Here is a 25,388-nt window from a genome sequence, read left to right on the forward strand (position 1 = left end):
GGGAACGCCTGTTAATGGCTACTCCGTGTGGTTATTATATTCCAAGAGCCACCCTAAAGTTCTTGCTTTTCTGCAGATTTTGCATGCATATGATTTCTCCCAGGTGTATCTGCACCTTATTGGTCTTAGGTGTCCTGTGGTTCAACTGTATGTGAATTTTGCAGAGCTTGCATGTGTATGTTTTCTCTCCCATGTGAACGTTAGTTTAGACAGGCGTGGCTCACTCCGCGATTACGTCGTTTTGCTACGGGTAGCTAAAAGTACATCCGTCCCGCCCCAATTTTGGTGGCTAGCCGTAAGCCGCGCGTGTCGCTGTCGCCACCTAGCGGCCATATCTGTGCTGATCGTAACAGACGCGTTTTGTTAGAGAGTGAGTCTTCTGCACTTAGTACTATTATTTATTCTGTGGTTTAGGTTATTAGCGGAGTTCAGCCGGGCGGCTTATAGAGATCTTGTCGTCGGCGTCGCGGAGGAGGTTTTAGTTTCATGTGGACGTATTTCACGTGGGTTTGTAGGGAGCCAGATTGAGTGAACGCCTTGCTGCAGATTTGGCAGACGTATGGTTTCTCACCCGTGTGTACCTGATAAACAAAGATTACATAATAAGCAAATAAAATGGAAGACAAAGTTAAGCTCTAAATGTTTGTATATTATTTACAATGGTCGTCTGTTTCCATCTAATGTCATTGGACAGATTTCGAAACTCCCGTGATATTGATCCATGGTTAGGGTCAACATTTAAACGTGATATTTAGTTAAAAAAAATACTGCTAAAAGGGTCGACTAAAGCCAATTAAAGTTGTCATATTACTTTTAAAAACATTGATGCTCAGTCTTATACAGAAAGAATATAGAGTTAGACCAAGCTAAGTTAGCAGCGATTTTGATGGCCCAGAGTGTGCAAGTGTTATTTAAACGTCATAATTTCACAGAAGTTTGACGGTTAAATAACACTTGCACACTCTGGGCCATCAAAATCGCTTCTAACTTAGTCTAACTCTAAACATTTTGTGACGTCCGTTACCTTGATATAGTCATATATAGTGGCGACATATAACACAAGATAATGGAAAGGGAAGCATTAACAATAGTGTGTGTGTGTGTGTGTGTGTGTGTGTGTGTGTGTGTGTGTGTGTGTGTGTGTGTGTGTTACCAGTTTGTGTGTGTAGATGGAGGATTGGTGCAGGAAGGTCTTGGGGCACTGCGAGCACTGCCAGCGCCGCACGCCCGTGTGGATCACCACGTGACGCTGAAACGTACACAATACGAGATAAGGTTTTATACACAAACAATAAATAATAGTACTAGGTGAGAAGATTCACTCTAACAAAACGCGTTTTACGACAGATATGACCGCTAGGTGGCGCAAGCGCGAGCAGGCGTCCGTTCCGTCGCGGTGCGCGGCAACTACTATGGCTGGACACCAAAATTGGTGTGGGCCGCATGTACTTGTAGGTATCAGGGATGTTGCGGATGCAGATTTTTTGACATCCGCGGATGCGGATGCGGATATTTAATGGCTCACATCCGCGGATGCGGATGTCAAGATTAGGTACTTAGAAAACGTCAAATATTACATTTTTAGTATTTTTTATTTAAAAACACGAAACGTTTAGTACTTGAGCAAGAATATAACAGTAACTTCGCCGACTTTTCTAGATTTAGAAGATTGCGTTATAGGTAATGACGAAATTACCTAGCACTTACGCCGCCGCTAAGACGTTCCTGTACCGACTTGTTCGACATCCGCATCCGCATAAGCTCCGCATAGATTTTATGCGGATGTGGATGTTGAAAATAATGCGGAAGTTCCGCGGTTGCGGATGCGGATGTTCGCAACATCCCTGGTCGGTACTTGTAGCGACACGACGAGATCGCGGAGTGAGCCACGCCTAGGGTTACCAGATACAAATTTAGAATGTCCTGACAAAATTCCCGATTTCCGAATATTTTCCCTGACATTCATATTTTTGACGACGACGGGGGGGGAGAATGTCTAGCCGTTAGCGATGGGCACCCGATAGCCGCGTTTTATTAATAAGTTTTATAAATAAAAAGGTACTTTATAAAGAAGTCTAATCAATACAAAAAATTCCTGACATTTCCGTGTTCCGTCCCCATTCCTGACAAAAGGCCTGAATTTCGGACATGTCAGGAAAATTCCCCTTCGGCCGTCTACGTAACCGGGGTTTCGTAACCTGGTTACGATCGAAGCTTTTTTTTTACTCCTCCGTAACTAGCTTCGGTCACGCACTTTGTTTTACTCGTGCGTAACTAGCTTCGGACAAGGACTTACTTTACTTTTACCGATGCTAAAGCATTGGACCGAGCAGATCAAAGGTGTAGCGCAATTTGTAGTGTAGGTACCTGCTATGCTGTAGTAGTGTAGGTAGGTATCTATATTATAAATTAGCCGAACATAAATGTATATAATGTAAAAATACTAACACTAGATTAAGATATTTGCTTGTATTACTAACACTCTATGGATACTTTTGTTTGTCCGAAATAAATAAATTATTATTATTATTTACGTAACTGGCCTATGTTTCTGGAGTTAGGCAATTTTTGTAAATAATCCTTTTAATCTATATATTTCCCCGGGCACGCGTGTGTGTCATTACCATATCCAACCTACCCAGGACTGGGAGGAAATAGTTCAGGCGGAAGATAACTTAATTGATTTTAACCGAACCATAGAGAAAAAAATACATAGAGTGCTCACTCCATACATCAGTTTTAGTACCAAAAAGACTATTAGCATCTAGCATCGAGTAGCGGAACTATCAGTACTGCTACTTGACAATAGATGTCGCCACCGACCGGAAAGTCTTATGCTGTTGAGATAAGACTTTCCGGTCGGTGCTACATCTATTGTCAAATAGCAGTACTGATAGTTTCGCTACTCGACGCTAGATGTAGACACTGAAATTAATAGTCTGTACTGATGTATGGAGTGAGCACTCTATGTATTTTTTTCTCTATGACCGAACGCACTGCGATGATATTATTAGGATAATGAAAAATCTGGTAACCCTAGCCACGCCTGTCAATAGATAATTGTCGGTACCTGCAAGCCGGCGGGCGTCATGTAGCTCTTGGTGCACTGCGCGCACTTGTAGGGCCGCTCGCCCGTGTGCGTGCGCTGGTGATACCGGAGCCACGTCGTGTCCTGCACACAGAACATATTAAACAGAGCCAGCGGGGAGTATACAAGGTAGGATAAATAAAATAAATAAAAAATGTTTTATTGCCACAAGTACCACAAAAAAAAAATACACGAGAAAAACAATCTTCATTTCACAATTATACAAAAACATGCACAAAAATTTTATAACGGTATAGGCAATGGGTACCAATCTCAGCTTTTGCCAGATATATGTCTAGATATATACCCAGCGCTGATTTTCAGACAGGTCCCTTTATGACAGGTCGGTCTTTACATACAGGATGCACCCAGTACCTACAGAGCGGGGAGACACTCCTGGCCCCAATTTCACCACGGTGGCAGGTGCGACGATTGTAAAACATCACTGTTGCTGACGTCACAGACGTCCATGGGCTACGGTTACCGCTTACCATCGGGCGGGCCGTGTTCCTGTTTGCCACCATCATCGTATTATTTAAAAAAAACATTGTTATAACGGGAGAAAAACAGATATTTCTCTTGCGAAGTTTCTGAGAATTGTCACAAGATTCAAAAGAATTGTCGGTAATTCTTGACAGGAAATGAGTTCTGTGTCGGAATTTCGTGACAATTGTCGTGTTTCTTGTGGCAATTGTCAGAAACTTCGCAAGAGAAATATCTGTTTTTCTCCCGTTATAACAATGTTTTTTTAAATAATACAATGATGGTGGCAAACAAGAATACGGCCCGCCCGATGGTAAGCGGTAACCGTAGCCCATGGATGCCTGTGACGTCAGCAACAGTGATGTTTTACAATTGTCGCACCAGTCCCCGTGGTGAAATTGGGCCCTGGGGCCCATTTCTCGAACAATATTAGGCTAATATTATTAGTGTGTTGTCATGGTAACCCGATGTGACAGTTCGTGGACTAATAATATTAGCCTAATACCGTTCGAGAAATGGGCCCCTGACTTCGGGAAAACTCGGCTCCGTTCGGCCCAGCATTGCTCCGAGCAATTATTAGGGTTGACACAACTTGACGTCCCTTTGCGTGCACGACGACAGATAATTACTTGAATTTAGGAACACGGGGCAAAATGGATTATTTAGCCCTGCCTATCACCACCTCTACCCAGTATTTCGTGAGGCGGCAGTCCAGACGTTCGGACAACGTCCTCAGGAGGCTGTTGCCACTGGTACGCACGCGCTTCAGCAGAGACGCTATTATTTTACGCCTAATTGCATAAGTCATCCACTCGCGCCTCTGCAAACATGCCCGAGGCACTACAGTGCTTCGGCAGTTTCAACAGCATCCTCAGGACGTTGTTGTACTGAACTCTCAGCGAGTTATACGCCCTCTGTGTAAATGTTGCCCACAGACTGCACGTGTAAAAAGTTTGACAATATGCCCTAAAGAGCGTTAACTTTACTTGTGTATTACAACGTGCAAATCTGCGGGCAACCATATTGCCCCTTACCGCCATGGCCCTCCTCTCACGCTCAAGATCCATATCGTCCTTCAGATCAGGGATGTTGCGGATGCCGATTTTTTGACATCCGCGGAAGCGGATGCGGATGCGGATTTTTAAAGGCTCACATCCGCGGATGCGGATGCGGATGTCAAGATAGGTACATAAAAAACGTCAAATATTACATTTTAGTAATTTTTATTTCAAAAAAGCGGCCAAGTGCGAGTCGGACTCGCGTTCCAAGGGTTCCGTACATTAAGTCCCACTCACGCTTGATTGCTAATTTCTAATAGGTTTTTTTGGCTAATGACTAAATTACCTAGCAGTCTAGCACTTACGCCGATGCTAAGACGTTCCTGTACCGAACTGTTCCACATCCGCATCCGCATTAAATCCGCATCGATTTTATGCGGATGCGCATGCGGATGTTGAAAATAATGCGGATGTTCCGCGGTTGCGGATGCGAATGCGGATATTCGCAACATTCCTGCTTCAGATCTCCGGTGAGCATATGCCCTAGATATCTGAAGCTGCCCACGACTTTTTATATGATGAGGAGAAAGGGATAAAGCCAAATAGAAATAAGTAACCTTAGAGTGCTCACTCCATACATGGATAGAAACCCAGGTGTAATAAGTTTTAAGTACTTAATTTTTTCGACATATCTGTAATAAGTTCAGTATTTACACATTTTTGCAGAGATAAATAATGTATCTATAATAGTGTGACTTTTTGTTAGTAGTGCCACTCACCGGGTACCCTTTGCCGCAGATCTCACAGATCTCTGCGTTCCGTGTCTTCATTCTGCCCTTGCCGTACTGGTGGTACTTGTAGAGCTGCTCCAGGGGTGTCACACGCGCGTCGCCACAACTCACCGGGTACCCTTTGCCGCAGATCTCGCAGATCTCTGCGTTCCGTATCTTCATTCTGCCCTTGCCGTACTGGTGGTACTTGTAGAACTGCTCCAGGGGTGTCACATGCGCGTCGCCACAACTCACCGGGTACCCTTTGCCGCAGATCTCGCAGATCTCTGCGTTCCGTATCTTCATTCTGCCCTTGCCGTACTGGTGGTACTTGTAGAACTGCTCCAGGGGTGTCACACGCGCGTCGCCACAACTCACCGGGTACCCTTTGCCGCAGATCTCGCAGATCTCTGCGTTCCGTATCTTCATTCTTCCCTTGCCGTACTGGTGGTACTTGTATAACTGCTCCAGGGGTGTCACACGCGCGTCGCCACAACTCACCGGGTACCCTTTGCCGCAGATCTCGCAGATCTCTGCGTTCCGTATCTTCATTCTGCCCTTGCCGTACTGGTGGTACTTGTATAACTGCTCCAGGGGTGTCACACGCGCGTCGCCACAACTCACCGGGTACCCTTTGCCGCAGATCTCGCAGATCTCTGCGTTCCGTATCTTCATTCTGCCCTTGCCGTACTGGTGGTACTTGTATAACTGCTCCAGGGGTGTCACACGCGCGTCGCCACAACTCACCGGGTATCCTTTGCCGCAGATCTCGCAGATCTCTGCGTTCCGTATCTTCATTCTTCCCTTGCCGTACTGGTGGTACTTGTATAACTGCTCCAGGGGTGTCACACGCGCGTCGCCACAACTCACCGGGTACCCTTTGCCGCAGATCTCGCAGATCTCTGCGTTCCGTATCTTCATTCTGCCCTTGCCGTACTGGTGGTACTTGTAGAACTGCTCCAGGGGTGTCACACGCGCGTCGCCACAACTCACCGGGTACCCTTTGCCGCAGATCTCGCAGATCTCTGCGTTCCGTATCTTCATTCTTCCCTTGCCGTACTGGTGGTACTTGTATAACTGCTCCAGGGGTGTCACACGCGCGTCGCCACAACTCACCGGGTACCCTTTGCCGCAGATCTCGCAGATCTCTGCGTTCCGTATCTTCATTCTGCCCTTGCCGTACTGGTGGTACTTGTATAACTGCTCCAGGGGTGTCACACGCGCGTCGCCACAACTCACCGGGTACCCTTTGCCGCAGATCTCGCAGATCTCTGCGTTCCGTATCTTCATTCTGCCCTTGCCGTACTGGTGGTACTTGTATAACTGCTCCAGGGGTGTCACACGCGCGTCGCCACAACTCACCGGGTATCCTTTGCCGCAGATCTCGCAGATCTCTGCGTTCCGTATCTTCATTCTTCCCTTGCCGTACTGGTGGTACTTGTATAACTGCTCCAGGGGTGTCACACGCGCGTCGCCACAACTCACCGGGTACCCTTTGCCGCAGATCTCGCAGATCTCTGCGTTCCGTATCTTCATTCTGCCCTTGCCGTACTGGTGGTACTTGTAGAACTGCTCCAGGGGTGTCACACGCGCGTCGCCACAACTTACCGGGTACCCTTTGCCACAGATCTCTGTGTTCCGTATCTTCATTCTGCCCTTGCCGTACTGGTGGTACTTGTAGAACTGCTCCAGGGGTGTCACACGCGCGTCGCCACAACTTACCGGGTACCCTTTGCCACAGATCTCTGTGTTCCGTATCTTCATTCTGCCCTTGCCGTACTGGTGGTACTTGTAGAACTGCTCCAGGGGTGTCACACGCGCGTCGCCACAACTTACCGGGTACCCTTTGCCACAGATCTCTGTGTTCCGTATCTTCATTCTGCCCTTGCCGTACTGGTGGTACTTGTAGAACTGCTCCAGGGGTGTCACACGCGCGTCGCCACAACTCACCGGGTACCCTTTGCCGCAGATCTCGCAGATCTCAGCGTTCCGTATCTTCATTCTGCCCTTGCCGTACTGGTGGTACTTGTAGAAGGCCGGTTTCTTGGGTTTGATCTTGAGATGGACGCGCTCGAAGTGGACGGCCAGGGAGGACTTTTTCGCGAATGTTGTGTCGCACTGATAACATAGACAAAATAAAAAAAAACGGTTACGGAACCCTAAAAATTACAATACTTATAAATTATAACCCTAAAAATGTCAAAAAACAACACTGACTTAATATAAAAGAAATAGACACACAAAGCAGAACAAAAACGTCAAGAAATGTGGATCCCAATGACGTTTCGCACCATTTGCATTGATGATAAAAACGCTTACGTAAATTTTGAGTCAAGATAAATGTTTCGTACAGAAAAGAGCTTAATGTCGTAAGCATTAAGTGTCAAATTTGCAAACATAAGTACCAACACTGTTAAAAAATTTAGTCCGATGGCACTAAACGTAACGTATTTACGTCAAACAACGTCAAACGAGAATAATGAACGAATGGAGTCACTTTGGTACACTTTAATATGTATTACTGTACAGGAAAACCAATTGAAGTAATAAATAAAACAAATTTAATTTAATCGGGAGCTCAAATAAAATTAATTCGTGGTTCAAATTCAAACAAATCAAATTTTTAATTCGTAAGTATACGTCTTTAAATACTAATTTCCTTGAAATAAATTCTACTTATTAAATAACTGTGTATTTAAGATCTACATTTACTCATAGCGCACGGGGACATTTAGATACTGATTGGATTTTTTTTATAAAGTCTACCTATACTTTATAAAAAAATCCTGTGGTTGTCACTGTGTTCCGACAGGTTTAGCATTTACAGTTAGTCGATATAAGCCCTTATTGGTGGTGTATATGTCGGAAACAGGGAAATGGGCCGAACACACAAGTGCCGTTTTGCCTTGTTTAAAACTGCATCACCCCTATCTCTTGCTATAATTAAATAGCAGTCCACTTTGCACGTCGCATAGGTTTTCTTGGAAATCTTGAATTTAAACATAATATTATTTCTTATGAATTCCATATAAAAATATAAAAAATATTGACCTCACATCGACTCATTAGATTTTTGTTCCTTAACATCCCTTCTTTGGTACTAACAAATTAATTTATTCAAAACCATAAAATTACCACCAGATTACATAAATTATGTAATGCTATCCAAAGAACTAACCGAAAGAAATACATTCCATCCTTTTTCCTTGTTTTATCATTGTTATTTTTACATATTTTCGTAATTGTTGACAACTTCACATTTGAGCGTTTCAAACAAGACTAAACGAAAAAGTAATGCATGATCTGTTTTGACATCACTTTTGTGGGGCCATTTTTGGCGGCTGATTGGGTATCCAGTTCTTTATACTATATCAATGAAAAACAACGATGAATATAGGTGAATTAGATTACTAGAGATGCCACGAATATTCGGCAACTATTCGGTATTCGGCCGAAAGTTGCGTACTATTCGGCCGAATACCAAATATCTGTTACACAATAAAAATAACCAAAAACTAAGTATATTTCAAATTTAAAATGTATTCTTGGGAGGTTGTTAAATACGAAGACCCTTTTTTGAGCATTTGTTGATTACATTACAAAATATATTTCACCACACCAATCCGAAGAAAATATTAACTGCAAGATATCAAACCACATCAAATGTTATTAAATATTTATCATCCAAAATCATCATTTAAAAATAAATTCTACCTGCAAACATAAGATAACAACTCAAAATTTGCATTTGATTACTTTGCCTCACATGTGAATAAAATGCAACTTTGCTGTCAGTTTTTGAACAATCAAGAGAGCCTTTACCAGTTGGTGTGGTGAAAAATATTTTACTTTTAAGGCTTGGCCAGACACAAAGCGCGACGCAGCGACGCGTCCGCGCCGCGCGACCGCGGCACATGCTAACAGGTTACCGACGTCAAACAGACTGCGTCCCGCCGGTATCACGCCCCGCTTCTGTCGCGCCCCGCACCGCGCGGCCCCTTGCGTCCGCGCAGCGCTGCGCCGCGCGGACGCGGCGGGACGCGGCGGGCCGCCGCGTTGCGCTGGGTCACATCAGTCGGATCGGACGTTAGGCAGCGAGCGGTGGCGCGCGGCCGCGCCGCGTTCGCGCGCGTGATGAGGGCGTGTTGAGAGCGCGGTCCGCGCGCGCCCTGTTTGAACAGTCATCGCGTCGGCATCACGCGGCGCTGCGTCGCGCCAAGTCGCGCTCTATGTCTGGCCAAGCCTTTATCATGGGTCTCATTTGATTGACTTGAACTACATTCATTAATTCTGTCCTAAAAAAATATATCTTACCAAACGTTGGCGAACAGTTTTCATAATATTTGTGACTCAAAATGTTGGCATGTCATGCCGAATATTCGGCGCTCCGGCCGAGATAGGGGCCGAATATTCGGTATTCGGGCAAAACCGCTTTTCGGGGCATCTCTATCGATTATCAGAACATGATGCCCTTAAACGGATCCCCACTGTTTTTAGGGTTCCGTACCCAAAGGGTAAAAAACGGGACCCTGTTACTAAGACCTCGCTGTCCGTCCGTCCGTCTGTCACCAGGCTGTATCTCATGAACCGCGATAGCTAGACAGCTGAAATTTTCACAAATGATGTATCTCTGTTGCCGCTATAACAACAAATACTAAAAACAGAATAAAATAAAGATTTAAGTGGGGCTCCCATACAACAAACGTGATTTTTGACCGAAGTTAAGCAACGTCGGGCGGGGTCAGTACTTGGATGGGTGACCGTTTTTTTGCTTGTTTTGCTCTATTTTTTGTTGATGGCGCGGAACCCTCCGTGCGCGAGTCCGACTCGCACTTGGCCGGTTTTGTTAGTACATAGTAAGTATACTGTACCTGGTCGCATTTGTAATGTTCCTGCACATGGTTGTCCTGGTAGTGTTTCTTCACCGTTTCCTCGTCCTGAAACCGCTCGCCGCACGCCGCACACGGCCTAGTACGTACAAACATCACCATCAACAATTTAATTTATTAGTAATAGCATAGAGAAAAAAATACATAGAGTGCTCACTCCATACATCAATTTTAGTGCCAAAAAGACTATTAGCATCTAGCATCGAGTAGCGGAACTATCAGTACTGCTACTTGACAATAGATGTACATAGCAGTACTGATAGTTCCGCTACTCGATGCTAGATGTAGACACTGAAATTAATAGTCTGAACTGATGTATGGAGTGAGCACTCTTGTCTTACTATATTTCTCTATGGTAATAGTGTAAATGTTTCTACTGTCCTTAGCTAGATATAAATACGGCGGTGGCAGAATAACAGAGTCCGTTGCTGGAAGTCTTTAGGGCCGCTGTGCCCCGTAGTCTTTTGGCACAGACATCAGCTGAGCCACCTTCCCTTTCAATTAGTTTGTAAGCATTATCATAGAGAAAAAAATACATAGAGTGCTCACTCCATACATCAGTTTTAGTACCAAAAAGACTATTAGCATCTAGCATCGAGTAGCGGAACTATCAGTACTGCTACTTGACAATAGATGTGGCACCGACCGGAAAGTCTTATGCTGTTGAGATAAGACTTTCCGGTCGGTGCTACATGTATTGTCAAGTAGCAGTACTGATAGTTCCGCTGCTCGATGCTAGATGTAGACACTGAAATTAATAGTCTGAACTGATGTATGGAGGGAGCACTCTTGTCTTACTATATTTCTCTATGGCATTATTGTGTACTTTTATTATGTACCTATGTTCAAACTCTTTGAATAAACGTCTTTATTATTATTTGTATCTCCTTAGATTTCACGGGGGCCTATAATCCCGGTCTTTTGATAGGCTTGCGTGGGGATATAGATCCAACACGTAGAGGCCCTTTGGAGAGCTTTAATGTCATGTAGAATGCCTGCTGGGACCCGTTCACAGGTGCAACAATAGACACCCATGAACCGGTCTCAGCAGGCATTGGGACTATTGTAGAAAAAGTGAACAGAATACCGGTCTATGGACTGAAGTTTGGGTGGACTATGATACTGGGTTATTGCAAAGACGTACGTCTTTATTGTTATTATTATAGTATTATATAATTTCCGACTCATTTCGTACCTTGTCACAGTGACAATCAATATGAAAGTCGCTAGCGACCTCATACTATTGTCACTGTGACAAAGTGCAAAATGGGTAGTCAAATTTCTTTGACCGTAGAAACATTTTGACGGAAACATGAGTTAGATACTTTATATGTTAACAGAGTGGTAGAGACATAGACTATGAATCCTCTAGACGGAGTTTAGAGCAATTATTTCATGAAACCGATGCTGCCAAAAATACTGGGGTGCGGGGGACGAGGTGAGCGAGTCCCGTGCCGTGATTGGTCCGTTCAAACACACGGACGTCACACAAAGACACTTTGACTCGAAGATGGAGTAAAACTACCGTATATTTGTGGCAGAGGGGGCAGCGCTACTATGCTCAGTCTAGAGGATGTCTTGTCTGTGGGTAGAGAAAGTTGGATAACAAAAATAACTTAAGTAATCCCGGGATTCACCATATAAGAAGGAATGAATAGTTAGTACAGGATAAAAACACCCGAACCTCCCGTTTATGCTCGAATAGATGGCGCCATACCTTTGGACTATACTCGGGTAGATGGCGACACTGTTTGATATTTAACAATTTAACACAAATCAGTGAAAGAACATGGGTCAAAGTCATATGGTGTTCTAAAATAATAATAAAAAAATATTTTTTTTTATATTTAAAACTTTTTTATTTTTAGTTTTAATCCTGTGTCGAAAGATGGCAGTGAATTTACTGTGACTACAAAATTTACTATGACAATAACCCTCTATACACTCTATTAATTCTCTTTGCTAAAAAGCTAAATTTTAGAGTATATTGTACCTTAATTTGGGGTCGCAGATGTTGTTGACCTTGTGACGTGTTTTCGCGTCCAAGCTCTCGAACTGAACCAGGCACGAGCGGCATTTCAGTTCCGGCGTCGTCAGCTACAAAGAAATTACATTTAAAAGTGGAAAAATTACTGTCTTGGGTGAGACTTGAACTCACGGCCTCTGGATCGATATTCCAGCGCTCTACCATCTGAGCCACCAAGACCTCATCCATAGCCAGCAAATCTTTCCACCATATTATGGGTCTAGACCCTAGCGACATCTACCGTAAGAGCGTTACACTTCTTAAACGCTGGCTATGGATGAGGTCTTGGTGGCTCAGATGGCAGAGCGCTGGGATATCGATCCAGAGGCCGTGAGTTCAAGTCTCACCCAAGACAGTAATTTTTCCACTTTTAAATTTATTCTAAGCTTAATAGCATCGGTCGCAGACGTTTCTGCTTGTTAAAAATTAAATTAAGGAATTACATATCAGTTCTCTTTCCACTCAATCAATCAATCAATCATTTGTTTGCAAAAATACAGTAACAATTTATATCAATTTACCTATTTACTGACCTTTTTATGCGCGATGGCCTTATGTTGCTGCAGGCCCCGCTTGCCGGTAAAGGTCTCCCCACACACGTCGCACGTGCCCGCCGAGGCGTTCTCTAAAGGGTGCTGCACACGTGTGTGCGTGTTGAATGTAGTTTGTTTGCTGTACGACAAATAAAAACATATAGTTTGTCAAAGGACTGTCTCATTTCAAACATAGACAGAGATAATCATACTATCTTTGTCTTGCACTAGTACTTGCACCCAAAATAAAAGGATGAGTATATATTTTATTTCTTATACTTACTGTCAAATTGGTTTGACCAACTTTAAAAAAGATACACGAAGGACAGTATACATATAAGGATATAAGGGCGGTATTCCACAAATAAGACGACTTATGTCGGTTGCGTGACGCTTATTTACTCGTATTTATTTAATCTTTATTGCACATAAGAAAACACACTGTACAAAAGGCGAACTTGATGCCATAAGGCATTCTCTACCAGTCAACCTTTAGGCAAAGCAGATAAGTACAAATGTGCTTATGACAAATTATTACATCCTCAAGGGATTTCATATTTAAAATAGAGTAACAGAGACAATATATTTAAAAAAAAAGCGGCCAAGTGCGAGTCGGACTCGCCCATGAAGGGTTCCGTATTTAGGCGATTTATGACGTATTAAAAAAAACTACTTGCTAGATCTCGTTCAAACCAATTTTCGGTGGAAGTTTACATGGTAATGTATATCATATATTTTTTTTAGTTTTATCATTCTCTTATTTTAGAAGTTAGGGGGGGGGGGGGGACACACATTTTACCACTTTGGAAGTGTCTCTCGCGCAAACTATTCAGTTTAGAAAAAAATGCTATTAGGAACCTCAATATCATTTTTGAAGACCTATCCATAGATACCCCACACGTATGGGTTTGATGAAAAAAAAAAAAATGAGTTTCAGTTCGAAGTATGGGGAACCCCAAAAATTAATTGTTTTTTTTCTATTTTTGTGTGAAAATCTTAATGCGGTTCACAGAATACATCTACTTACCAAGTTTCAACAGTATAGTTCTTATAGTTTCGGAGAAAAGTGGCTGTGACATACGGACGGACAGACAGACGGACAGACAGACGGACAGACAGACATGACGAATCTATAAGGGTTCCGTTTTTTGCCATTTGGCTACGGAACCCTAAAAATCGTAGGTATATGCACGGACACATTACACGGCAAAACATTTTAAAGATGCAGAATCATTTTTTTTTAATTACGTTTTTCATCATTGATAATGAGCAAAATACATACAAAATAAGATATGGAATAAACTATTTTCGAGCAATTATGTCTGAATGTCGTAGTTCCGAAAATCAACTTTAGAATTCGGAAATGATTCGACAAATAGGCATACAGACAATAATAAGACAGAAATAGACAGACATTTAACGATTTAAAACATATTTAATTACACAAACGGGTCTACCGCGATATAATTACCCGGTAGACCCGTTTGTGTAATTAAATATGTGTACAAAACGAGAGAGTTTAAATAAAATAAAATAAAATTTATTTAAGACCAACAAAGGATCAATTTCGTTAGTGACACATTATAATCTTACAACTAATGTTAGTAGGTACACACACACAAACTTATTAACTAACTAACTACATTATATTTACATATTTATTTATTTATGCACATGTGGAGTGCACCACAGTGGTTAAAGGATTAAAAACATGTAATTAAAATATGTATGTAATGTATGGAACAGGTAATATACTAACTTGAAGGTGAGACCGCAGTATTTGCAGACGAATGTCTTCCCTGAATGAAAGTCAGCGTGCATCACCGCCATACTCCTGTCGAAAACCATTACATTTTACTACGTGCGATAAAATAACATTGCATTGTCACCATTGACTTACTTATAAAGACGGGCACTAAGAATGGTGCTAGTTCAGCGGTGTCACTCACGAATTCGAGCCAATTCTTAGTACCCTTAAACCCTTCTTTACGAAGATATAAACCAATGATTGTCACCGATTACAAGTACGTAAGTCAAATTTCAACTCAATCTGATACCAATAAAGGCAATAAATTATCGAAAATATTTTGAAAATTTCGATCACGTATATATACTAACATTTTAAAGTTAAATAAAAGCTTGTAGCGTATGAATACATAGGTACATATATTTAATATATCTATACGAGTATATACCCCATATAAATATATGTATATTATGTGCTTACCGATGTCTAGTCATGAACTGGCAGATCTTGCATATAAACTTGAGTGTGTGAGACTCGAAGTGCTTCCTAAGACCCGCTGGGTGACGGAAACGCGCGCCGCATAGTACACACTCGTTGCGGCCGTTGCTCTGCGAACAAAATATATATTTTCTCACTTTTTACCATTTTCACATGTATATTTAGCCCTATGGTTGACTAATAGAGCATGCCATTAGGCTGTAAGTCCGTCATTTTATTTTTTATGTTGTTTATTCTTAGCTAGCATTGTAAGAGCTACCAGCATACCAATTTTCAAGTTCCTAACTCATCTGGAAGTGGTAAATAATTTTGATGATCGATCAATGAGTGAGTCAGTGTTACCGGGTCGTGTGTCTTCTTCTTGTGGAACCCCTTGAAGCACCTCCCATAGAGGTAGGCTGGCTGGTGCTGCGCGCGTCTAGCTCTTTTTGAACTCCTATTCAAATCTAGTAGAGTCAGACCGGGAAAAGTCTGCAGCGATTTTGATAGCCCACGCAGTGCAAGTGTCATTTTAAACGTCAAACTTCTATGAATTTATGACGTGTAAATAACACTTGCACTGCGTGGGCTATCAAAATCGCTGCAGACTTTTCCCGGTCTAACTCTAAAACACAGGAATTTGGATCTAATTTTGTAGTCAAACTTATACGTACCGGTATAGAATGACTCATAAATATACAAAACTCAATCTTTTTTCATTTATCCTTAGCTAACATTGTAAGAGCTACCAGCATAGCAATTTTCAAGTGTCTAACTCTTTTGTAAGTGATAAATAATTTTGATGATCGATCAATGAGTGAGTCAGTGTTACCGGGTCGTGTGTCTTCTTCTGATGGTTCTCGAAGGTGGTGTGAGACAGGAACCCCTTGAAGCACCTCTCAGAGCGGTAAGCCTGTGCTGCGTGTAGCTCTTTTTGAACTACTATTCAAATCTAGTACAACACTCACCGGAGGTTCTAATTTTGCAGTCGAACTTATTTGTACCGGTATGGAATGACTCATAAATATACAAATCTCAATAATTTTCTAATTTTTTTAATTTATCCTTAGCTAGCGTTGTAACAGCTACCAGCATACCAATTTTCAAGTTCCTAACTCACCTGGAAGTGGTAAATAATTTTGATGATCGATCAATGAGTGAGCCAGTGTTACCGGGTCGTGTGTCTTCTTCTGATGGTTCTCGAAGGTGGTGTGAGACAGAAACCCCTTGAAGCACCTCTCAAAGCGGTAAGCCTGTGCTGCGTGTAGCTCTTTTTGAACTACCATTCAAATCTAGTACAACACTCACCGGAGGCTCTAATTTTGCAGTCGAACTTATTTGTACCGGTATGGAATGACTCATAAATATACAAAACTCAATCTTTTTTAATTTATCCTTAGCTAGCAATGTAACAGCTACCAGCATACCAATTTTCAAGTTCCTAACTCACCTGGAAGTGGTAAATAATTTTGATGATCGATCAATGAGTGAGTCAGTGTTACCGGGTCGTGTGTCTTCTTCTGATGGTTCTCGAAGGTGGTGTGAGACAGGAACCCCTTGAAGCACCTCTCGCAGCGGTACGCCGAGCGGAGATAGTTGCTCGACTCTTTGCGTGCGTCTAGCTCTTTTTGCTGTTCCTCTTCTGATAACTTTACTATCTCTGTAAAGAAAAATAATTATTAATAATATAAATAAATCTTACAGTACATATGGTCCTACTTTCCCGCACTAGTGCGGGAAACAGCACTTTTCTCAAAAATGGACGGCAAAGTCGACGTTGCCGGTTAAAAAATAGGTCGCGAAGTGCGTAGTTTATGGTCATTCAAAAAATTAAAAAGTTAAAAACATTGCAGTCTCGATTTCGGGACTGCAATGTTGCATACAAATTCCATTATTTAACGAGTTCCACACTTTTTAAAACTTTAAATGGCCATATCAAATGAAGGCATAGGTCCATTAAACAGCCAAACAGATTATCAGCACTTATTATTGTAATGTTGGTACCGCGACTATTTAGGTGTCTCAAATACGTTGGCGTATTTTCAGCAGAAAAATACACTTCTTTTTTTTTTTAAAGGCGGCAACCAAATCTTTTTAATGGTTTTACTTTTTTCTGTGAAAATTAGAACGTTGCTTCTGTAAAATATTTCTATTTCTTGCACCATTTTTGAGAAAAGCACTATATATGACTCGGCTGGAAGGCTACTTGCTGGCTTCGGATTCAATTAAACGGACTCCCAAGGTCGTCCGTTTAAAACGAATCCTCAGCCTGCAAGTAGCTACTTCCGAACCTCGACAATAATGTACTATTTCGTGCGTATGTCAAAAGTTTAAAGGGCCATATGTACTGTAAAACGTTGTACGATACACGTGCGAATAAGTAATTCGCAACTCGTGTCGATTTAAAACACTCCCTTCGGTCGTGTTTTAATTTATCGCCAGTCGTTTCGATTTTCCTCTTTTCCGCACTTGTATCGCAAATAACTATTATAACATTACTAGCCTCTTGTATAATAACATAGATAAATTAAAAGTGACTTGGAAAAATTCACTGTCTTGGGTGCCACTCAAATTCACTCCCTTCGGTCGTGTTTTAATTTATCGCCACTCGTTTCGATTTCCCTCTTTTCCGCACTTGTATCGCAAATAACTATTTATAACATTACTAGCCTCTTGTATAATAACATAGATAAATTAAAAGTGGAAAAATTCACTGTCTTGGGTGCCACTCAAATTCACTCTGGTAGCCGTTTAAGAAGTGTAGAACTCTTACGGTAGATGTCGCTATGAGCCTCCCTAGGGCTCATATATGGTGGAAATATTCGCTGAATTGGGTACGGTCTTGGTAGCTCAGATGGCAGAGCACTGTACTAGTGATCCAGTGGTCGTGGGTTCAAGTCCCACCCAAGACAGTGAATTCTTCCACTTTTAATTTATTTCGAAGCTTAATAGCATCGGTCGCAGACGTTTCTGCTTAATACATAATTAATTTAGTATGGGATAGCGCATCATTCCTGGTGAACTTCCAATATGATTTGGAACTCTGGTAGCCGTTTAAGAAGTGTAGGACTCTTACGGTAGATGTCGCTAAGAGCCTCCCTAGGGCTCATATATGGTGAAAATATTCGCTGAATTGGGTACGGTCTTGGTAGCTCAGATGGCAGAGCACTGTACTAATGATCCAGTGGTCGTGGGTTCAAGTCCCACGCAAGACAGTGAATTTTTCCACTTTTAATTTATTTCGAGGCTTAAATCTAGAAGCGTCTGGTTGACGTAACTGGTGACCTACCGGCTACCTCGCACAACGTATCAGCATTGCGATACAGCGAGGAAATGCTGCCAGCATCCTTGGTACAACGCCTCAAGGGCCTATTTTAGATTTAAGCTAGTTTATAATTTACTTTAGTAGTACCACTGTATATATTTTTTATTACCCCACTTCTGATGACGAGGAGAGATAAACGATCATGTTAATTAGAGATGCTCAATGTACGGCATAGGTAAAACGATAGATTTCATAAAATATTAATTATAGGAATGTAGTGAGGTTGACTGCGACACTTTTCCAATTCAAATCTGACTGACCGTTCCACTCAGGATGCCATCTCATTTCGGGCTGTCCGCAGAATCAGCCAGGAACCAATCCATTAAAGAAGCTGTCCGGGTCATTCAAATAAAAGTCACTGTATCGCAGTCAAACACACTCAAGCATAGACTATTTTAATACTTGACATTCCATCAAACGCAGCCGTCATAAATCATAATAGACGGTCTGCGACATATCGATAATTATCATACTTACCTATATTATAAGTGTTCTCAAACTTGATATAATCGTCCTCACTGGCAAAGAACTTTTTGAACCCCTTCAGTTTCCGCTTGTACTTCTTTGGTTCCTTCTCTTCTACTTCTACTTCTTTTATCTTCTGGACTTTCTTCGTCTTTATACTCTTGTCTCTTTTCACTCTCACCTGTGGCATAGAGAAAAAAATAGATAGAGTGCTCACTCCATACATCAGTTTTAGTACCAAAAAGACTATTAGCATCTAGCATCGAGTAGCGGAACTATCAGTACTGCTACTTGACAATAGATGTAGCACCGACCGGAAAGTCTTATGCTGTTGAGATAAGACTTTCCGGTCGGTGCTACATCTATTGTCAAGTAGCAGTACTGATAGTTCCGCTACTCGACGCTAGATGTAGACACTGAAATTAATAGTCTGAACTGATGTATGGAGTGAGCACTCTTGTCTTACTATATTTCTCTATGCCTGTGGTTAAAAGTTCATTTAAAAAAATAAACTTTCAAACTAGAATTAATAGATTTGACTAAATTGAAATGATGGTGTGAAGTCTAAGAAAAACCGGACAAGTGCGAGTCGGACTCGCCCACCGAGGGTTCCGTACTTTTTAGTATTTGTTGTTATAGCGGCAACAGAAATGCATCATTTGTGAAAATTTTAACTGTCACGGTTCATGTGTAAGCCTGATGACAGGCAGACGGACAGTGGAGTTTTAGTAATAGAGTCCCGTTTTTACTTTGGGTTTAGCTGAAGTAGGTGGAATTATATGGTGCCATATGTTTTCTAGTAACTAAATTGTGAAATTTCCAAATTGACAAAAAATTGCGCAATGTAATGTACATATATATATATATAGGAATGTATGTGTTTTAATGTAAATTAGTTTAATATAACTTTAATTTTAATATAATAATTGAATATAATATGATACGAAGTTGGTCGAAATAAACGAATTTATTATTATTATGTATTAATGTACTAAGCCGTACAGCGCCATCTATATTATTGACTTTTCACATCTTACACAGTGAATCTTTAACTCTAATAAAACTCACCTTCTCTCTTCTAACTTTATCTTTTCTCTTTCTGACAGGCTCCTCCTCCTTTATCTCCATCTCGCTCACGTCCGTCTTGATGTCCTCCGCGTGTAGCTCCGTCTCTTTCGCACTCTCCAGCAACATACTGTTCTTCAGGTTGATGATCGGCTCGTCAAATTCTGAAAAAAATTGTTACAGCATACATTTTGTTAAAACTCGTATTTATTATTAGTTCGTTTTTTAGGGTTCCGTACCCAAAGGGTAAAAACGGGACCCTATTGCTAAGACTCCGCTGTCCGTCCGTCCGTCCGTCCGTCTGCCACCAGGCTGTATCTCATGAACCGTGATAGTTAGGCGGTTGAAATTTTCACAGATGATGTATTTCTGTTGCCGCTATAACAAAAAATACTAAAAACAGAATAGAATAAATATTTAAGCGGGGCTCCCATACAACAAACTTGAGTGTTTGCAGTTTTTTGCGTAATGGTACGGAACCTTTCGTGCGCGAGTCCAAATAATAGAAATAGATATGTATATTTTTTATTTCATAATTTGCACTTATATTTTGAATAGAATAGAATAGAATATAATTTATTCGTAAGCACAGACAATACATAATATGACAGAAAACACAAAATAAGAAAGTGCCACGAAATGGCCTCATCTCAGCATGTCGCTGGTGGCTTCCGGCGCTGGTCTTCCGATGAGACCATCAAGTGAAAAGAATCACGGATTGCTGATTTGAATATTAATAAGTCAATTAATGCCCTAGACAAAGTTAAAGTTACATGACCGGAAAGTCTTATGTTATTGAGTATACGACTTTCCGGTCGGTGCTACATCTATTGTCAAGTAGCAGTACTGATAGTTCCGCTACTCGCTACTTGTCTTACTATATTTCTCTATGATTATACTGACATTATATCAAATAATAAGCGCTGGTGGCCTAGCGGTAAGAGCGTGCGACTTGCAATCCGGAGGTCGCGGGTTCGAACCCCGGCTCGTACCAATGAGTTTTTCGGAACTTATGTACGAAATATCATTTGATATTTACCAGTCGCTTTTCGGTGAAGGAAAACATCGTGAGGAAACCGGACTAATCCCAATACGGGCCTAGTTTACCCTCTGGGTTGGAAGGTCAGATGGCAGTCGCTTTCGTAAAAACTAGTGCCCACGCCAATCACTGGGATTAGTTGCCAAGCGGACCCCAGGCTCCTATGAGCCGTGGCAAAATGCCGGGACAACGCGAGGAAGATGATGACAAAGTTAAAGTTACAACTGATCTTACCCGGGTGGTACAGATCAAAGTCGTCATCATCCATTTCCTGTTTGGTCTCGTCGTGTGTTGTCTCCATGATAGTAGGACGGTAGATGGTCAGGCAGAGCGCGAGCCGTTGCGACACGCGGTCTAGAGTTGCCAGGTAGCTTGTTGTTATCTGTGGCGAATTTTAAACAACATTATGGCCCTATATATGCATACTGAAGATTAGACGCCAACTTTTCCTTATTTTTAGGGTTCCGTACCTCAAAAGGAAAAAACGGAACCCTAATAGGATCACTCGTGCGTCTGTCTGTCCGTCCGTCTGTCACAGCCTATTTTCTCCGAAACTACTGGACCAATTAAGTTGAAATTTCACACACATATGTAAGTTTGTGACCCAAAGATGGAGGTGTAACGTAAATAAATGAATTTTAAATATGGACGCCATTTTTGGGGGGTAAATGAGAAAATTAAAAAATAAAGTATTTCAAACTATATCGTGTTATATATCAAATGAAAGAGCTCATTGTAAGAATCTCAAATATATTTTTTTTATAATTTTAGGATAAATAGTTTAGCAGTTATTCAAGAAAATAGGCAAAAAATGACCATCCCCCCTTATCTCCGAAACTACTGGGTCTAAAATTTTGAAAAAAATACACAAAATAGTTCTTTACCTATAGATGACAGGAAAACTTATTAGAAATGGGCAGTCAAGCGTGAGCCGGACTTAATGTACGGAACCCTTGGAACGCGAGTCCGACTCGCACTTGGCCGGTTTTTTCTTACATAGATCGAGGGGGTCAAAAACTGCAAATATTGTCTTACGTAATAAATGAATGGCGCCTTATAGCCTATAAGACAGAATTTTTATACTCTTACTTAACCTCCTGAGACTAAATGTACATTATAATGTACATATTCGTGCAATCTAATTGGAACTTTTCATGAACCAAATAAAGTAGCATTCTATTGTTTCATTGCTTTTTAAAACAAACGAAATTCGTTCCAATTTACTTATAGAATAAGGTTCAAATTAAAAATATGAAAACTTTATATGCTGGGTCTTACGAGGTTAAGGTGAGGGCTCTCTCAACTTTTTGACCGAATCTGGGGACCATATAGATAAATATTTGGGTTTTATGGCAGCTGCCCCTGTTCTTTGCTAGCAAATCTAGCAATAGCCTGGCCTAGCACTTCCTCGCCACTGGATGAATAGAAAAAATATGGGACAGTTTGTAGGCCGTGTATTGAGCAGCGTCAGTATATTAATTTACTTCCAATATTAACTCACATTTATAGACGGGTCTAACGCGAAATTTATTCACATACCTTTATTTACCGACGTTTCGACACAGGTTTCACTGGTCGTGGTCGCGGCTAACTGATGTCCCAGCAAAATGTCAAAACAGAGATTTGTGCAACTACCCGACGAAAAGTGTATGAAACATCAGTTAGCCGCGACCATGACCAGTGAAACCTGTGTCGAAACGTCGGTAAATAAAGGTATGTGAATAAATTTCGCGTTAGACCCGTCTATAAATGTGAGTTAATATGTGTTCAAAACGCGAAAGTTTTAAATATTATACGTACAATATGTTGCTGCATGAGAGCTTGCTTGAGCAGCGCGTCGGCGCGGTGCGCACGCGCTCGCAGTGCATGCGCCTTGATGAGCTGCGCGCCGCACAATGCACACAAGTGCTGCGGGCATCCATCCCACACTGAAAGCTGAAATCAACATAATACATTTTAATGATTAATATTAATAGATATTATACATTATAATCATCTTATCCATGAGGGTAAGAACATCTTGAAACAGATGATGGGAAAACTTTAAAGCAGGCCTTGGTTGGGAACCCCAACATTCTGACTAGTGACTGACAGGCGTGGCTCACTCCGCGATTTCGTCGCTTTGCTACAGGTAGCTAAAAATACATCCGTTCTGCCACTTCTGCCCCAATTTTGGTGGCTAGCCATTAGCCGCGCGTGGCGCTGTCGCCACCTAGCGGCCATATCTGTGCTGATCGTAACTGACGCGTTTTGTTAGAGAGTGAGTCTTCTGTACTTAGTACTATTATTTATTCTGTGCTAGTGATGAAAAAAAGTGTAATATTAGTGTGGAAAACTATTCATTTATTCATGTGGTTAGTGAGTAAATGCTATTTGTACTTGTATATGGCTCTCATTTTGTTATAACCCCCACCATGGTTGTCCATGGTGACCGAAAAATAAGTTATGAATATTCTTTTTAAACAAAATGCTCTATTTCCTCATAAAGTGTCATGTTCTGTGTAGACCCATATCTCCATTCAGTCTCAAGTTGTTAAAATAAATTAACTAAAGGTGTCTTCTGAGGACGAATCTACAAAAATAACATTTCTCATAGAAATTCCAGCAGGCCGCAGTTGCCATAGTTAGGTACACCACTGAATTTTGCCAAAGAAAACTTTAAATGAGTGATATTTAACAGAAAAACTAGGATTTTAGATGAAAAAATCAAATAAAATCGCATATTTCTCGACAATAAGTGAACTTGAAAAATGTTCGTATTTATATAATATATTAGATAAGCATAAATGCAAATAGAACGACTGGTGATTTAATAATAAACTTAATATAAAAACACGTACCGTAGTGCCCATAATATCGATAAAAGCCTCATCTAAACGCTGTTCAAAGATACCGAAAAGTTTGGTGTCCGTAGCGAGGCATATTCTACACGCGCGCAGCTCTTCCGCCGCTTCTGACTTGACTGCAGCCATTTTACCGCCTTTATTAACGTGTCTTTATCATATTAAATGTTTATTTTCAATCGGTTTTCTGATAAAAACGTAAATAAAGATATCAGCATCATCGGGCGGCGTTATTGACCTGCAAAGTATGTATATCGCCAATTTACTTATTTTTTTGCAACACTAAACAAATGATTTTCCGAAAGAAGCTTTCTATAATTACAATAAAGACTATTCTTACTATCTATATGAACAAAACAAAAAGAAAATTAAGGAAATTAGCAGTGTTGCCAGAGCGCTTCCAGCTTATGTACTGTCGTACGTCAAAAAAGGTACGATTTTGATAAAAAAAGTACGGTTTTTTTTTATTAGTATAATTTTCTTACAGAAACAATATTTGGGTGTGTGGGTGGGGGGTATGGTGGGTGGATGAGACATGAGTATAGTTTTCCTGATTGTTACTGACTGACAAATTGATTTGACCAACTATAAGTGTAGTGTACACGTCATATACTTGGTCAACCAGATCTTGTCAGTAGAAAAAGGCGGCAAATTTGAAAAATGTAGGCGCAAAGGGATATCGTCCCATAGAAAATTTGAATTTCGCGCCTTTTTTTACTGACAAGATTTGGTTGACCAGCTATAGTTAACCAATTTTGTTTGCATTGATATAGATAGGTACATGAAAAATAAAATTTGTCAAGCCATTTCCGTCAGATGAAAAAAGCGGCAAATTTAAAAAAAAATGGTGCGAAGGGTTATGGTCCAATAGAAAACTTAAAATTTCGCGCCATTTTATACTGACTAAGTTGTTTGACGGGCTATAAATGGCCGGCTGAATTTTGACTACCTGAGTTTTGTAATCTGGATGGATATGCAAATGTATATATATAAATTAAAAAGAAATGCATGTGAATAAGATTGGTAAGATAAACAAGTAGGATTTATGGACATGGCATGACTTAGACCTGACAGCCCGAGAACAAATTCTTTATAATTTTTTTTTAACTTCTTTTAGCGTTTTTAGGGTTCCGTAGCCAAACGGAACCCTTATAGATTCGTCATGTCTGTCTGTCTGTCCGTCTGTCTGTCCGTCCGTATGTCACAGCCACTTTTCTCCGAAACTATAAGAACTATACTGTTGAAACTTGGTAAGTAGATGTATTCTGTGAACCGCATTAAGATTTTCACACAAAAATAGAAAAAAAACAATAAATTATTGGGGTTCCCCATACTTCGAACTGAAACTCAAAATTTTTTTTTTCATCAAACCCATACGTGTGGGGTATCTATGGATAGGTCTTCAAAAATGATATTGAGGTTTCTAATATCATTTTTTTCTAAACTGAATAGTTTGCGCGAGAGACACTTCCAAAGTGGTAAAATGCGTGTCCCCCCCCCCCCTAACTTCTAAAATAAGAGAATGATAAAACTAAAAAAAATATATGATGTACGTTACCATGTAAACTTCCACCGAAAATTGGTTTGAACGAGATCTAGCAAGTAGTTTTTTTTTTAATACGTCATAAATCGCCTAAATA

General features: G+C 41.0%; 1 protein-coding gene and 2 non-coding genes across 3 annotated transcripts; 1 reads left to right on the top strand and 2 right to left on the bottom strand.

Moving 5' to 3' along the window:
* Nucleotides 1-414: 414 nt before the first annotated feature.
* Nucleotides 415-23,978, bottom strand: LOC134659986 (zinc finger protein ZFP2-like). The gene is made up of 16 exons (XM_063515684.1): nt 23,746-23,978; nt 22,706-22,840; nt 21,140-21,287; nt 19,870-20,030; nt 18,814-18,982; nt 16,514-16,671; nt 15,844-15,924; nt 15,015-15,142; nt 14,547-14,621; nt 12,788-12,926; nt 12,222-12,325; nt 10,211-10,307; nt 7,290-7,457; nt 3,071-3,172; nt 1,154-1,249; nt 415-581 (listed from the first exon to the last, which is right to left on the bottom strand). The coding sequence occupies exons 1-16, from the start codon at nt 23,875-23,877 to the stop codon at nt 429-431; spliced, it is 2,046 nt and encodes a 681-aa protein (XP_063371754.1). The 5' UTR covers nt 23,878-23,978; the 3' UTR covers nt 415-428.
* On the bottom strand, nt 12,362-12,434 carry Trnad-auc (transfer RNA aspartic acid (anticodon AUC)). Its single transcript has one exon. It is a non-coding gene; the product is annotated as a tRNA-Asp (tRNA).
* Trnai-aau (transfer RNA isoleucine (anticodon AAU)) lies at nt 18,154-18,226 on the top strand. Its single transcript has one exon. It is a non-coding gene; the product is annotated as a tRNA-Ile (tRNA).
* Nucleotides 23,979-25,388: the final 1,410 nt, after the last annotated feature.

This window comes from Cydia amplana, chromosome 26 (assembly GCF_948474715.1).
Source record: "Cydia amplana chromosome 26, ilCydAmpl1.1, whole genome shotgun sequence".
NCBI lineage: Eukaryota > Metazoa > Arthropoda > Insecta > Lepidoptera > Tortricidae > Cydia > Cydia amplana.